Source organism: Anopheles merus, chromosome 3R (assembly GCF_017562075.2).
Source record: "Anopheles merus strain MAF chromosome 3R, AmerM5.1, whole genome shotgun sequence".
Taxonomy (NCBI): Eukaryota; Metazoa; Arthropoda; class Insecta; order Diptera; family Culicidae; genus Anopheles; species Anopheles merus.
This window is the reverse complement of record NC_054084.1, coordinates 41,805,100-41,820,827: the sequence shown is the minus strand read 5'-3', so window position 1 is coordinate 41,820,827 and position 15,728 is coordinate 41,805,100. Positions and strand designations below refer to the sequence as shown.

The 15,728-nt window shown below is 45.1% G+C and overlaps 4 protein-coding genes across 6 annotated transcripts; 1 reads left to right on the top strand and 3 right to left on the bottom strand.

Moving 5' to 3' along the window:
* Positions 1–473: 473 nt before the first annotated feature.
* LOC121597003 (serine protease snake-like) lies at positions 474–2,430 on the bottom strand. The gene is made up of 4 exons (XM_041922449.1): positions 2,262–2,430; positions 1,606–2,196; positions 1,201–1,537; positions 474–1,131 (listed from the first exon to the last, which is right to left on the bottom strand). The coding sequence occupies exons 2-4, from the start codon at positions 1,690–1,692 to the stop codon at positions 1,016–1,018; spliced, it is 540 nt and encodes a 179-aa protein (XP_041778383.1). The 5' UTR covers positions 1,693–2,196; positions 2,262–2,430; the 3' UTR covers positions 474–1,015.
* A 44-nt stretch (positions 2,431–2,474) lies between these two features.
* Positions 2,475–3,783, bottom strand: LOC121595578 (serine protease snake-like; the record flags this gene model as incomplete). The annotated part of the gene is made up of 6 exons (XM_041919646.1): positions 2,475–2,494; positions 2,558–2,994; positions 3,059–3,213; positions 3,289–3,383; positions 3,455–3,622; positions 3,695–3,783. Coding segments are annotated over 6 exons (945 nt in total), but the record flags the coding sequence as incomplete, so codon positions are not given.
* A 7,543-nt stretch (positions 3,784–11,326) lies between these two features.
* On the top strand, positions 11,327–13,672 carry LOC121595576. 3 transcript variants are annotated; one of them, XM_041919643.1, is made up of 2 exons: positions 11,327–11,425; positions 11,475–13,672. In XM_041919643.1, the coding sequence occupies exon 2, from the start codon at positions 11,541–11,543 to the stop codon at positions 13,161–13,163; it is 1,623 nt and encodes a 540-aa protein (XP_041775577.1). In that variant the 5' UTR covers positions 11,327–11,425; positions 11,475–11,540; the 3' UTR covers positions 13,164–13,672. The 3 variants fall into 3 exon arrangements, with proteins under 3 accessions (XP_041775577.1, XP_041775575.1, XP_041775574.1); XM_041919641.1 differs by having other exon boundaries at positions 11,327–11,429; positions 11,497–13,672; XM_041919640.1 differs by having other exon boundaries at positions 11,497–13,671.
* On the bottom strand, positions 13,610–15,711 carry LOC121595575. The gene is made up of 2 exons (XM_041919639.1): positions 15,476–15,711; positions 13,610–15,402 (listed from the first exon to the last, which is right to left on the bottom strand). Exon 2 carries the CDS (start codon positions 15,364–15,366, stop codon positions 13,720–13,722), a length of 1,647 nt encoding a protein of 548 aa, XP_041775573.1. The 5' UTR covers positions 15,367–15,402; positions 15,476–15,711; the 3' UTR covers positions 13,610–13,719.
* Positions 15,712–15,728: the final 17 nt, after the last annotated feature.

Sequence of the window (15,728 nt, the reverse complement as noted above, 5' to 3'; positions counted from 1 at the left end):
TTCAACCCAGCCCAGCTATCACAAATAATGGCAGCTGTTGAAAAACATATTGAAAATTTTGAATAATGCTGCTCACATTGAAAACTGAACCGGAAAACAGTGGAGATGGGAAGTAAGTGGTTTATACGCTTAGTGAAAGCATTGGGTTTATTGAAACTCATACGGCAATGGAAATAATAATATGGACCTTTTTCTAAACCTAAACCGAACGACACCGGACAAATCCGGACGGCTCCGGGCCACTCCGACTCCGGGCGAATCTAGTGGTTCCATTTTGGCAGAGTCGGAATCGAACTAACAATAGTCTAATTAGTGGCGGATTAAGGGTATAGGGGACCCTAGGCGGAAAGACGAGTTGAGGCCCCCTGTAAATGGAAAATGTTGTTGGGCCGGGGGGGGGGGGGGGGGCTAGCGGCTCTAAACTTGCTGTTGAGAGATTGAACAGTAAACTTGAAATGCCGTCGGGGGCCCCTTCGATCATCAGTCACAGGTTCTAAAATTTTAGCGAAACGGGGGGGGGTCTGTCGCTAATATTCTGTCCAGCAGTGACACACTTTCATTACGTACGCTATGGTCCATCAAATAGATCACGGGCCTCCAAACTACGGCTATTAGGCGAACATAGGCGAAGCAGTAGGACTGCACATTTGAATGGCAGGATTTGATGTCAGTTAAGCCAGGAAATCCCGGGATCTAGGCGATTTCGAACGAGGATCGCAATGCGAAAAAAGAATCATTTTCGTTCAATAATTTCATTCAATTAACGCACTGTCACCAATCATCAGTACTGCAACACTTCCTTGAACCACTCGATGTACGCAGCGACACGCGCCACTACGCGCGGGATGTTGGATTTGCAACTTCCATAGCTGTAAAGGTGCACGAGATATTCTACGTAACCAGTGTCATTCAGCGCCTTTCTCCATACGATCGGACTTCCAGCTTTGTAGCAGCGTTTGGATACAGAACCACTTATGTATTCTATTTGTAAAAAAAAGTGGTAAAAAAGGCTTTCCTAGGGAGTTATTCCTGGATTCATGCAGATTGTTTCAGGTTCATCGAATGTACCATTCAAAAGAGCCTCACAGTCACTCTTGTACATTGGATGCATGGGATCATATCGTTTGGAAGCTATAATAATGATAATGATGATGAAGTTGAACACAACTAGCTATAAATATTGCTACTTTGCTTACGTACCAAAATCCAAAACCCTCTGCTTGATCGGCGAGTGGGTAACATTCTGCCAAAGACACGTAGGGAAAACGCTTTCAGTTGGTTCGACGACCGATTCCAGTTTGAGAATTGCTATGTTGTGCTTTGGTTTTGCCGGGTTATAGTTGGGATGAATGGTCACTTTATCTATAGGAATAACGCGTGAGATGTCCAATGAATCGATTCCTCCTATACGCGCAATGTTCGGCATCCCTCCTCTTTCCAACAAACAGGATGCAGACAAAACAACGCCACGTGTACTGATGAGGTATCCGTAACATCCATACGTTGTGTTGCGTTCATCTTGCCATCCTATCTCAATCTACAAAGAACCTCATTTTTTCTATAAAACTATTTGTTTTTCTTTTCCATTCGTTGTGAGCTACTCACGGCATGAGAACTTCCATTCTGTCGATCAGTTCTTAAGTGTCGATAGCGCTCCTCACACTCGTTGATTTCTTTTTCTATTGCCATCATTCGAGAATTGGTTGCTGTGTTAGGACAACAAACGTTATTCCTATGTGAGCAGAATGTAGTCTGTTGTCTTTGTTGCAATTGTGAACGAAAAACAGGACAATCTGGCTCAGCAATACAAGTTTCTCTCGTCCCATCGGCCTAGCCACATTTAGTGCCAGGTTCCAGATCAGGATCAATGTAAACAAATGTCTCACTTTTGGAGTGTGGCAGGAGCACCGATTCAAGCCATGCTTTGTGCGCACTGAGCCTTACACCTACAGCCGGTTCTCCAAATCCATTATCGCGACCAAACAAGTTGATTCCATGGATGTCCATCCTTGTCTTTTTCGATTGGACTTCCCAATATGGTGTCACAAGAATCCGGAACAAGGAAGGGCTGATTAGCAAAGCACAAATGCTCGTCTTGCAGACCGTTTAGCAGAAGACCGGAGTACTGTGTTGCTAGATGACATTGATCGGACGAACGCTCTCAGACGCGAGTCATCAGTCTAAAATGGTGAAGTTCTTAAACGGAAATAAGTTTGTTTTGTAATTAAACGTACAACAAAGTTATCGTTGCTATTCCATACCGCTCGAGTGCTCTTCGGGTATCAGTTGTTGTCCTGTAAGAAATATCGTCTGATTAGGGTTGGCGTGTCCACACCATGCACAATGTGGTGCAATCGGTGCAAATGATTTGAGTTTCACCACAGCGATATTGTTGTAGTATGGTGAAAAAGAGGAATCGTACATCGGATGGATGATGATTTCGGACACGTCTATAGTATTGCCATCCTACAGAACCACCTGCGTTGGTCTTGATCTGTAATTGATAATGAGTGTAACATTGTAAGCTATATTTGATGGCCAAAGGCACCGTACTAACCATTTGTTAGCAACACATTCAGCTAACGTTAACACTACGCTACGTTCGATCAGCTTTCCACAGCAATTCCTGTAGTGCGATTGTTCCAAGAACGGCCGTGTAAAGTTTACGATGTAGTTACTGGCAAAACGGCTGAAGTATTTGTTGCTAAAATCCATGGATTCTTGACCATTCCAAACAATCTTCACGTCCTCTTTATATTCGCACAAACTGTAATACCGATTAGCACAAACCAACGGCTCAAACTTGAAACGTGTGGTCATTTCGCCGTGACGTTGAAGTGTTTCAATAATCCAATCACCAAACTTCGAGACCCTCACATACACACCCGGCGTTGACACGCCACAGGCTTTCCCAAACGAAGTCACTCCTACTAGGAATGGAATTAACTTCCATTCATTGAAAAGTTTTGCATGCAGTGGCCCTCCGGAGTCTTCCTGATGTGGTTAAGCACATACATTGAAAGGGGTTTGTTGGCAATTAATCAAAACAGTGACTTACTTGGCAGGTGTCCATCTCTTCATCGCCTGCACATAGTTGATGATCCATAAGCCCGTTTCGCAACATATGATCACCTTTACCATAGTAACTCGAGCATTCGTCATTGGTGATTGGAGCGAGCTGCACTTTCAACAGAACATTTGTTTGATCCTCAGCTAAATTAGGTACAGTACATTAGCATACAGTTAGTGCAATCGATTCCATCATCATCATTCGCTTGATCGTCTTACCGAATCCTGTTCTGCCCCATCCAGCAGCCAACAGCTCGGGGAAGCGTATCTCATCGTCCAGCCAAAGACAGGTCGGTGCTACCGTGTCAAGAACGCTGAGAAATAGAAACTTGAATTGAAATGCGCTCATATGGCCTTCCAACTTTCCTTTTACTGTCTTTCTTACGTGACATTTCGCTCCAGCTTCATGAGCGCAATATCGTAATACGTCGAGCTAAATCGATGCATTGGGTGGCGAATGATGTCCACTATCTTCAATTGTTGCGCAAACTGATCGTCTTCATCGCTGTAGGTATTGATATCTCCCATACGAGCTACATCTGGTGGAACGTTGCTTTGCAGCCGAAAAGAAAATGACCATCAAAATGATAAATCTCAACTATTAGATCCTTCGACCGGTACTCACTTATCGTCAGCTGCGCAATGGGCCGCGGTAAGAATGAAGTTTTGCCAGATCAACGATCCTCCACACAACCATCGCAACCACTTTGATCTTCATTAGTCCAATCGATGGCGGCAATGTGGGCAAACTCGCGCAAGTAAGCAGGCTTTCCTCCTGATGGGAACACAGCACTAGCGGCAGCTTGCTTGTAAAACCGTACCTTACAATCTGCAACAACCCGAATTAGAGACAGTGTTGTACGAGAATGCATTCACTTATAGAAAGAGCACAACTTCTTTGTACATACCATCAATAGTAGATCTTTCGTACGGCAGGACCCAATTGATATCATCGCCTGTAACCGAGTTCATAGCTTTTATCTACCATGCTCGAATAAATACTATAATCAGCAATCTACCTACATTGTATTTCAGAAGTAAAAGTAAATACACAACCTAACATAACTAACCACTGACCGAACATCTTCACCAAGCGGAAGGTAAAATTGGAATGCTTCTTTGCTGCCGATGAAACGATCGCTGCCTTGTAGCCAATGGCACGTTAAACGGTGGGCGGACTGGGCGGCCTCCAGGGGCCGCCCGGCGATCTAGGGGGCCCCGTCATTGTGGATGTTCGACTTCGTTTCAATTCCTCCCCCCCCTCACCCCACCCCCCGATGGGACTTTGACCATCTACTTCAAAAGGACTTATTTTTAATGAATTCATTTTTCCCATCGCTTCACTCACTGCATTTTGTCGAGGGCCCCGAGCTGCAGAAAACCGGGGCCCCATACTTAAAGCAGCACATTAAATCAGCGATCGGCAAAGTCCGGCTCGCCGCAACATTCAATCCGGCCCGCGAAAGGTTTTGACTGATTTTGAAATATCTTTTAGAATAACATTTTATACCATCGTACTCTTTCAACTCTAATTAAAGTGCTATGGAATGACGGATCGTTTGATATGTTCGAACTCGTGATCAATATCCCAGTAACGTTTACATGGAAACAATCCCTTTTTTTTTTTGGCTGGCTGTAGAACAAGGACTAAGATATTGAGCGTATGCGAGCGAGCGCAGTAAACACAACCGTTGCTGTCGATTGCCAATGCTCAACTGAGGTTTTTATTCTAGATTCTAGTTGAGGGTATTTACAAGTGTACAGTTGTATATGTGAATATATTAAGCACGGTTTCTACGTATTGAATTGGTATCTCAACATAAGAGAGATAATTTCTTTACATGTACATCATTTGAAAGGTAATTATTTAAGTATCCTTGGACAAATAAATCTAAGACTTGGGAGTTGCTTTTCATCAGTTATTCCGAATTTTCGCCACGATGGACGAAGACATGCCTATAGGTCAGTGTCATGTCAAAATTTTGCCGAAACTCACCTAACGCATTGAGTTTTGGCATTACTGTTTGCCATTGTGTTGTGGATAGACGTGCCGAGCCCTGGATTCGCCGTAGCAGTTGCGCTGCTGTTGGTCGACATCCAGGAATCGACACTGCGCTCACGCACACTACCACGCCGCACTTAGCGATGCGCGCTAAGTGTGTGCAGTGCGCACCTAACCCGAGAGAGTGTTTAACAGGCTACCGGTCGAGCAGGGCACCCGGTAGGGCTCACGGTGCGGCTCGTGCGCGCGGCCCCATACTTCAATGTATTGTTTTGTATTATTCAATAGTGTAATAAATGTGTATAAATGTTCAAAACATAAAACATTGCAAAACCAGTGGACGCGATTTATGCTTCCTGATATTTGTGTTTATGATTCCCAAGTACTATTTCACTATTTGTCGGGTTGCATCGATCTCCCGGCCCAGATAACCCAGTAATGTAGCCACTTGTACGAAAAATCTTTTACCGTTGTCGGTCAAGGCCTGCCTGTACCTGTACTACTTGTGAGCTTGGCTTTCAGTGACTTATTGTTACTATAGCAGGATAGTCTGTCCTACGTATGGGGGCATGGTCTATTCGGTGCTTGAACCCATGACGGGCATGTTGTTAAGTCGTACGAGTTGACGACTGTACCACCAGACCGGCCCAAGCATTAGCTTCAGAGTGTATTTAATCCAGATCGGTATTCTCGTTTCTGTCGGCGAACACGGCGGCGTTTGTCGGTTTGTTTCTTTGAAATGCATGATGCATGATTGTTGTGCCAATTTGCTTTGGCATTTGGCGGTTTGGAAAAAAAACCCACTTAGGCTATGGTCTGAGCACTGACACATGCGGTGTGTACAGGTAATCCCCGAGAGACACGGTTCCTCTTATACGCGGATTCGAAGATACGCGGTTTTCTAAATTTGGCCCTTCCGTTGCTAGATTGTAGGCTGATATTTCACCTGGTGGCGGCTGACTGGAGCATTTTGCCAAACAATTTGGAGCTGCTTCAGAAAATATGTTTTTCCCATGTGTTTTACTTAAATCGGACGTTTTGTTTACTTTACTTTACTTTTTTAGTTTTTTACTACGTTTACTTAAAGAAAAGTTTTGTTACACATAGATACACATGTTTGGCACGCATTGCATCCATTTTCGCAATGGAAAACGATGAAAATAATACTTTATTTTGAGATCCAGCACGACCTCAAATAATCAGCTCGAACTCTATAGCTGATTTGAGGCTATTTAACAAAAAATCGTTCCGATGTCGTACTTTGTGGCTGATCAAGAGATGAGAAGTACTTTGCGGAACTAAGGCGCTTTTTAACCTTCATTTCTATAACCACCTACCCGGGTATGTTTAGCTTATTCTTTTTATGATAACTTTTTATTGGATTATCAAATCGATCCAAAAAAAACTAGAATGCCTAGAGAAACATGTTTTAAAAAAGTGGTAAAAATTCATATTTTTTTAATTTTTTTAAATGTGCTTTAAAAAATAAAATCAACTTTTACCCCTTACTTCTATAACCACCTACCCGGGTAGGTAATACATAAAATAAAGGATTTTGGTTTCGATTAGTCGCTTATTTTGTAATGATATGTATAGCAATGCATGTAGTTATATTTATAAAATCCATTCCAAAAGTTTTCTAGCTCTTAATATTCTTCTAAAGCCACATAGATTGAAATGATTGCCCCTACAGTCGGGAAGACATGGCGGTGTATTAGTGTCAGTTCATCTAATTGCTCTGCAATCAATTTATGTAACTAAAAGCCATACTTCATAAATTTATAACATAAAAAGAAGTATTATTATTATAGCTGCATAGAATAAGTAAAATACGACATTTTTTTACCAATAAAAATACGAATTCCCTTCTAAAATGTATTACCTACCCGGGTAGGTGGTCATAAAGATGAGGGTGTATTTTTGGTCATAGAAACGAAGGTTAACAAGTACATGGTACTCTTTGGAACTTTGTGGCTGATTAGCCTTCCCAAGTGACATTTGCTCGAAATTGTTTTTTTTCTTTCATATTTGCTCGATTAGTACTCGATACGCCTGAAATTGTAAATTTGTGTGTGATCAAGTGTATTGAAAGCGCTATGATTTGGTGACTTCGTAAATTAGACTTTTTTCTATCGATGCACGATGCCGTCGAGCTCAGTTTACATTCGTAGCTTTGATTTTTTATGAAAAACTAAAGCAAAATTTGTGTGACGTTATTCTATAAAAAATCTATATTATTTAAGTATAAAATGGCTACATGTTGTGGGCAGCCGTGCCGACCTCTGGACTTGCCATGGCAGTTGCGTTGCCACCGGTCAACGTCCAGGAGGACGACAGTGTGTCACGCACACTGTCGCACACACTAAGCAGCGCAAGGCTTAGTGTGTGCCGAGCGCCGGACAGAGTGTGTTTGCGAGCTGATCGAGCAGGAGCTCTCGGCAGGGGCGCTCGGTGCGGCTGGTGCGCGGCCACCGTACTTGTTAGTTTAAAGTGTATTCTGTATTGTGTTTTATTATTTATTTTATATGTTGTAATACGTGTAATAAAGTAGTAAACCGCGGAACATAACAACTGGCGACGAGGATGGGATTCTCCTGCGTAAGGGGGATCCCAACAAGAACCCGCGGACGCCATCGCGATCGGGCCCATCTCGTTTTTGCTGCATCATCGCAGCGGCCATCGCGTTGGCACCAGTCCCCGTGCTTGCGGGACACCGCGAACGATTTGGGTCGGCACCGCCCCCAACACCGAGGCCCCCGGCTGCCGTCCCATCATTGGCGACCACATGGGCAACCGAGCACACACTCTCGGCGACAAGGAAGGTCGTCGGGCTGCAGCCCCAGCAACGCCAGCAGCACCACAGGCGAGGCAGCTTTCCGCCTTGGTGCTGGATCTTCGGATGGGCGTCACATCCGCCCATGCTGCAGCCCCAGCTTCATCGGGCGAGGACGCATTCCGCCCAGCTGCAGCAGCAGCAGTGCAAGGATCCATCGACGACGAGCAATACCGCCCGGCTCGAGCTCAACACATGATCGGCGAGGCACAAATTCCACCCAGGCTCGAGCCCTGATTCACATCACGTCGACGTAACATTCCGCCTCGGCAGCACAACAGGGATCCATCGGCGATGAGCAATACCGCCCCGGCTCGAGCTCATCGCATAATCGGCGAGACAGCAACTCCGCCGCGGCTCGAGCCCTGCCTCACATCACGGCGACGTAACATTCCGCCTCGGCAGCACAACAGGATCGGCAACGCACAAGTTGCATCGGCTGCAACACAGCAGTCCCACATCGGCGCGAACCCTGTCGCCCTGGCTGTAGTTGAACCGGCGTCGCCAATTGCGCCTCGGCTACAGCCAAAGTGTCCAGAGGGGACCAGGTAGTATGCCGTCCCGGCTGCAGTCGAACGGGCGTCGCCAATTGCGCCCCAACTGCAACCACATCGTAAAAGAAGGGCGATGAGCCAACGCATCGTGGGAGGGCGAGGAACTATGCCGCCCGAGTATTTTCATCTCTGCCGCCTGTCATCGCAGAAATACATCTCTGCTGCCCTGGAGTAAGCATTATCGCGGCATTATCATCATCGGCAAGCATCGTCGCGGCATCATCATCACCGTCACACCATCGCCGCCGTCGCAGCGAGCGGCACAGCAGCATCATCATCACCGCTGCATTATTGCCATCGCGGTGAGGGCCTTGAGCAGTAGCAACCGCTGCTCAGCGCGACAACACCGAGGTCCCCAAATCTGAACAGCATCAGCCGGAAGAGTGTCACGACGCCGGTATTCCCTTAGGGCAGCGGTCGGCAAAGTCCGGCCCGCGGGCTAAATGCGGCCCGCCGCGACATTTGTTCCGGCCCGCGAAATTTGAAAGATGGGAAGAAACGATTCGTACACAGTAATTTCTTTTCTTTCAGAAGATCTTTTAGTATGCCATATTATACCATCGTATATTTTCAACTTTAATTAACGTACTATGGAATGACGGACCGTTCAGTATGTTCGAACTCGAGTTCAATATCTCCGTAACTTTTGCATGAAAAAATATGCCATTTTCGGCCGGCTGCAGAAAAAGAGTAGTTGAAAGGTAATTATTTATGCTTACTTCCACAAATAACTTCAAGACTTTGCGAATTGCCTTTCGTCAATTATCAGGAATTTTCACCATGGTGGACAAATACATGCATGATTTAAGTTCTACCTTCGATTTTTATCAATTCCTCCTAAGTTTTCGCTACAAAATTGTTAGAGTAGAGTTTTGCATAAAAAAAATCAATGGGACACAGGTAACGGATGTTGGACCAGTTTGCGGACTATGGTGTCATATCGAAATTCTGTCAAAATTCACCTGAAATGATTGCATTGAGTTTTTGCGTAATTATTTGCCACTGTGAAGCCAGTGGATGCGATTTCTAATTCCTGATCTGTTTATTCATGTTGCCCAGGTATTATTTTACTGTTTGGTGTGTTGCATCGATCTCGCGATCCAGCAAACGCAGTAATGTAGCCACTAGTCCCTCTGTCTTCATTTCAACTTCTTTTGAAACCTCAAAAATGAACCTGGGATTTCTTTCGATGCTTTGATTATTGCCTAATATTGCCAAGATGTTGGCGACCTAAATGCCGAAACGAGTATACAAGACGTCCACAAACTTCCGCACGGAGTCCATTTTGGACGCTATGGGGTGCCATTGTTTGATCGCGCACGCTTTTGATTCACTTTTTTGGCCATCATGGTTAGAGTTCGACTGATAGAGGTGTCAAATTTTGTGTGCTTACTAATGGGATACTACTGCTCAAAGTGTAATCAACGTTTTATTAGTGCAGGTTAAGAAGATACCCATGAAAAATCGACAATTGTTGTCCATTTTTTTAATGCAACCATTGTGTAATATTAACATTATTTTAACACCACAATAAGACTATCGAAATAAAGGTCTCATACGAAATTTTATAAAGATAAGATACACTAAAGTCTGGTTGCAATTAATTTATTAAACGTTTTGCATACGGATACGCTGTTCCTGTTTACGAATACAGGCGTCCCCCGAGTTACGACCCCCTCGAGTTACGACGATTCGCAGATACGACGATTTTGATTTTTGGCAGTAAAAAGTTGTCATTGAGAAGAAATTGACGTATATTTTTGAATTTCTGAGCTGATAACCGTTACACACAAATTTCCAAAGATTCCACAACTACCCGGTATTGCATATCTATATCGTATAAACGACTTTTTGTGTAAAATTAATACATTATCGAACATTGTTTCAAATAAAAAACACGATATCATAGATTTCGACTCTTCAACATCGGTTATAAACTTTACATTGACAGATATTCGACATACGACTTTTTCGACTTACGCCTTGCGTTGGGACTTTTTTTCGGTCCCAAATACAGTCGTATCTCGGGGGACACCTGTACAACGATGACCAATCAAAATCGTCGTCTGTGCGAATCGTCGTAACTCGAGGGGGTCGTAACTCGGGGGACGCCTGTACTGCGGATAATTGTTGTACCTTAAGGCCGGGGGACACTGTCTGTACTCGCTAGTGTAATTTTGAGTTTCACTAGCGCATCTGGCGGCGGCTGACTGAAGCTTTTTCTGGCCATCGAGGGAATGGTCGTACCGGATCTCAAAATTAAGTAGTTTTTTCATCGTTTTTTTATGTAAAAGTGGCTGAAATACTTGCACAACATATTCATCTATCAATTGCAAACCTTTTCCAGTCCAGTTTAAGTAAAAAAAAACATGGAAAATAACATATTTTTGAAGCGGCTCCAAATTGTTTGGCAAAATGCTACGGTCAGCCGCCGCCAGATGCGCTAGTGAAAATCAAAATTACACTAGCGAGTACGGACAGGGTCCCATGGCCTTTAGGATAAATCAAAACACCACATTGTTTTGGCATTTTTTTTGAGCAGGTACTTGAATCTAATTCTAGATTTGAGGCTAAAATAATCTAGGCTGAAAATCGCAAGGTAATTTTGTGTGATTTGTGATTTAGATGAGCTCAACCTGCAACTGTCAAACTCGATATAAAAAAGTTGTATGTAAAAAGTATTTCGGCTGAAAATCACGAGATTCGACTTACGCGGAATTTCTACATATGCGGTATTTTGCGATCGTTTTCACGCCTCCATTAATCGTGTATCTCGGGTACTGCCTGTATATCGAGTGCACCAGAGCTCAGACCACAGCCTATGTGGATATGTTTCCAAAGCAACAACTGTCAAAGCAAATTGTCACAACAATTCATGCATTTCAAAGAAACAAACCGGCGATAGCAAAAACGAGACGGATCTGCATTAGATATACGCTTCAGCTAATGTCGATACAATTCTAATTTGTAAGTATGTAGCTCTATTGTTCAGTCATCGCTTACCTTTCCGAGTAAGTTCAATAATGTCGTGGTTTCAGTCGTGCCAAACGTAGCTGACTCATCATCCACTTGCACATTCAACATGGACGAACTGGAGCGCGTTAAAAATCACTCGGACATTTGTTTGGCGGTTGAAGCGGGAGACATTGCCAGGCTGCACGAGCTAATCAACGCCGGGATTCTGCGAAAGGGCGATATAACCCATCCAAGGTGCTTGCTGCTTCTGGCGATCTCGAGCCGGAACTTGGAGGTGGTCAAACTGGTGATGGAATACTTCGAACCGGATCCGAATGCTGCAAACGAGGACGGCGGTACACCGTTACTTTACGCCTGCCAAGTGGAATGTCCAGCAGAGATAATCATTTATCTGATGGAGCATAGCACCAAGGACGATAGTCTTTCGCCGTTGGAGTACGTTCTATTTCAAAATCGTGTCGAGCTAGCAAAGTCTTTGATTGCGTATGAAGCAACCCGCCCAGAGCAACCGGCGAAACACTTTACGCCAGCCCTATACATTGTGGCCGTAAAAACGGGCAATCTAGAGCTGTTGCAGCACATGCTAGAAGCTCTCCACAATGCTGGCCATTCGTTTGTGACGGAACAATTCCAAGGCCTGACGGGAATGGAGCTGTTTGCTCAAAACGCTGCGTACGCGTTGGAAACGAAGGTGGAGTGCTTTAAAATGTTGTTCAATGTATTGCACCCGGCCACGCACACGGCGGATCCGGTGCGTTACAATGTGAACGATATCGTAAACGTGGCCATACTTAGCACTCAGGCGACCTCGCTGATACCGTATTTCATTGAAACGGAAAAGAAATGGGAAACACGCCCGTCGATTATGTCGCTGTACGAACGCCTGCTCGCCGTTGGCTACGATATACTCGCATTTGCCGTGCTGTGCGAACATGGACCGGTGACGATCGAACGAGAGCAGCTAGACACAATGCTCGAAAAATTGCATCGGTTTCAATGGGAATCATGGGTTGCACCACTGAGGCAGATGTTCGCCAACGCTTTCGAACCGAGCGAAGCAGATGATGCGCCATCTCCATTGGAAGCAATGCAGCTGTTGCAAGACTTTGCGGCATTCACCGAAACAATCACGCTCAAGTTCTCCTCGTACAGATTGCACGAGGCCGTGTCGGGGGTGTTTCAGGAAATATCAATTAATAGACACCAGCTATACCAAGCGTCGTTCCACCGTGCCATCGAGTGCATTATGATCATGGAAGGCTGCAGTGCGGACGACCTCGTCGGGCTTATACTGTGCATAGATAGCTGGTACGATCGAGCGTTGCAGGCCTTTCCGTTTCTTAAGTACTGTAACTTTGTGCTGATGCGACCGGACTGGGTCGATGTGGAAGAAAACAACCGGCTGATGAATTGGTTTGTGCATCTGTTCGGTCCATGGAAAGCGATCCGCCAGTACGTCGGTAAGCCGGTGCTGGAAGTGTTCACGCTCAAACGTTTCGCCAGGGACGTGGTTCGGGATGCTGTATGGCGAGGGGTGGAAAAAAATGAACCATCACAGTGCAGCTTCCTCGAACGGTTGAGCTCGTTAGATGTGCCGAAGGAGTTGAGCGACTACCTTCGATACTGCGACTACAGTTCCATCCGGTACTTTCTTGAGCATTTCGATGCGGTCGAAAATTTCATGAAGGTGGACGCAAATAAAACATTGCCTTATCCAGTGGTTTTATAGAATGGTCTTATAAAAACCCACTTTTGATTGCTGGCAAAACTGTCTGTGGAATTATTTATGTTGAACTAAGCGCAAAAGTGTGCTTTCTGGAGAAATATTTGCCGTTTTGAACCACACTAATGCAGTCTATTTACTATGAACATTTGAATGTCAATATCCTTTGCTGTTTGCGGCGATGATAGCAATTCAGTGCTGATGTTTAACTGAGATATGTACGGAAATTTCGATATTTGTTATACGTTAAATTTGACATCAGTTCCTAAGCCAGGATGAGGTGTGATAAAAATTCCAGGAATTAGAACATCACTCCTTGCGACGGTTAAACGTTACTCCTAGTGCGCCGCGGTTTGAAGTTAAAAACAACCCTTCTAATTGTACAGTGTCGTTTTGTATCCGGGCAAGAGCTATTTTGTCTGTAAAATTTGAACAATAAACACGATACAATGTATGAGAATTTCATATATTTCTTCAAGTAACGTAAAACTATGCCTGCATGAAACATAAAGCTACTCTGTACTTTATGATCAGATAGGTTTGGAGCGCAATTTAATGGTAATTAGTGTCGAACTGGATAGGGCAATGTTCCATGTTCGAACGCCTGCAACCAACGTGTGGCAGCGTCCATATGCTCCAGGAAGTACTTGGTGGAGCTGTAATCACAATACCTAAGGTAGTCGTTCAATTCCCTCGGAACATCCAGCGACTTGAGCCGATCGAGGAACGAAGATTTTGCTGCCCTCATTCCTTTCACTCCCTGCCATACGGCTTCTCGGACAACGTCCCGGGCGAAGCGTTTGAGGGAGAAAACTTCCAGCACGGGTTTACCGCCGTGCCGCAGGATCGCTTTCCATGGGCCGAACAGATGCACAACCCAGTTCAGTAGCCGATTGTTTCTAAGATGAACCAAAATAACCTCGTCCGGTCGCATCAGCAGGGTGGTACAGTACCGAAGCAGTGGAAATATCAGGATCGCCCGCATGTGCCGATCATCGCGAGCTATTACCGCCTCGACGATGCTATCGGCCGGCTGGTTGTACATGGTCATCATGCATTCGATGGCACGGAGGTACGATAATGAGTACAGCTCCATTTTCAGGACCGATGGTTGATCTGGCTTCCCTTCATACATCGGCATAGACCGTGGTCCACATAAAGCGCCCTGCACGCTGTCTCGTAGAACGGTCCGGAAGAACCCTAATGTGATCGTTCTGGTGAATTGTGCATAATCTTCCAGCAATTGCAGCGCCTCTGGCTGGGATGGACCGGCTTCATTTAGCTCCGGTTTGATGGCGTTTAGGAACATTTCCTCCAGCTGGACGTACCAAAATCGTTGAAATTGCTTCGGGCACATTTCTTCCAGGGTGGGTTCAAGCTGCTCTCGTTCGACTGTTACCGGTCCACATTCGCACAGCACCGTGAGTGCAAGCAGGTCAAACCCGTGCGGAAGGCGCTCATACAAAGAACGGATCGGTGCCCGCTCTTCCCATTTCTGCTCCGTCTCAATAAAGTGAGGTATTAACGAGACCGGCACAAAGCTAAGCAAAGCCATCGTTAGGATGTCATTCACATTGTAGCGTCTGCTAGCTTCGTTCGCAATAGGGTGCAATAGATTGAACAACATTTTAAAGCAAGCTACTTTCTTTCCCACCTCGTACGACGCATTTTGTGCAAAATCTTCCAGCCCCGTCAAGTCGTCGTTTTTCTCCGTGACAAATGCCTTCCCTGCACTTTCGGGTGCATCCAGCAAACATTGCAACATTTCCAGATCACCCGTCCGGATGGTGACGATGTACAGGAGTGAAGCGGAGGAAAAAGCCTTCCGTTTTGTCTCGTACGCAATTACTGCCTTGGCAAGGTCTACACGATTTTGCAGCACTGCGTATTCGAGCGGCGATGGTCCGTCGAACGCATTGATGCTTTCCATCAGAAAGATGATTATACCGACTGGGCATTGCTCTTGGCAGGCGAGCGCTAACGCCGTCATACCGTCATTGTTCTCCACGTCCGGGTCGGGATGGAAGAATTCCGTCACCAGTTTGACCAGCTCGAGATTCCGGCTCATGGCAGCGTGGTGCAGCAAGGTCCAACCATTTTCGTCCACCTGCTTTCTAATGCTTACTACCCGTTCGCCGGGCATAATGAGACCGCGCAGCGTGTCAATGTCCCCGGCTTTAACTGCCGACCAGATGGTCGAGTGGTCCATTTTCTCGGTGCGACCGCGGCAATGCTTGTTGAAATGCTAGTCGTGTTGGAATAAGCAAATTGAGTTCATCTGAATTACTGCAATAGATTGGCAGGGTAGGAATTTGTACCTATGAATACAATACTATTTGAGGGGTCTACTTTATAGATGCATGCTCCACAATTTCGTTAATTTGTGCTTTTACTGCGCCGTTGTGTTTTTACCAAATGCACGAATTGTTGTCATAATGTTGCTTGACAGATGTCAGTTGAAATGTTTCGATTGCAACGATTTTTGACGGCATTTTTGTGAATGTTTTCTTTATAAGTGTAAATGCATCCGTTTTTACTCTTGAATATTTTTGTAACATTTGTGATATTTTG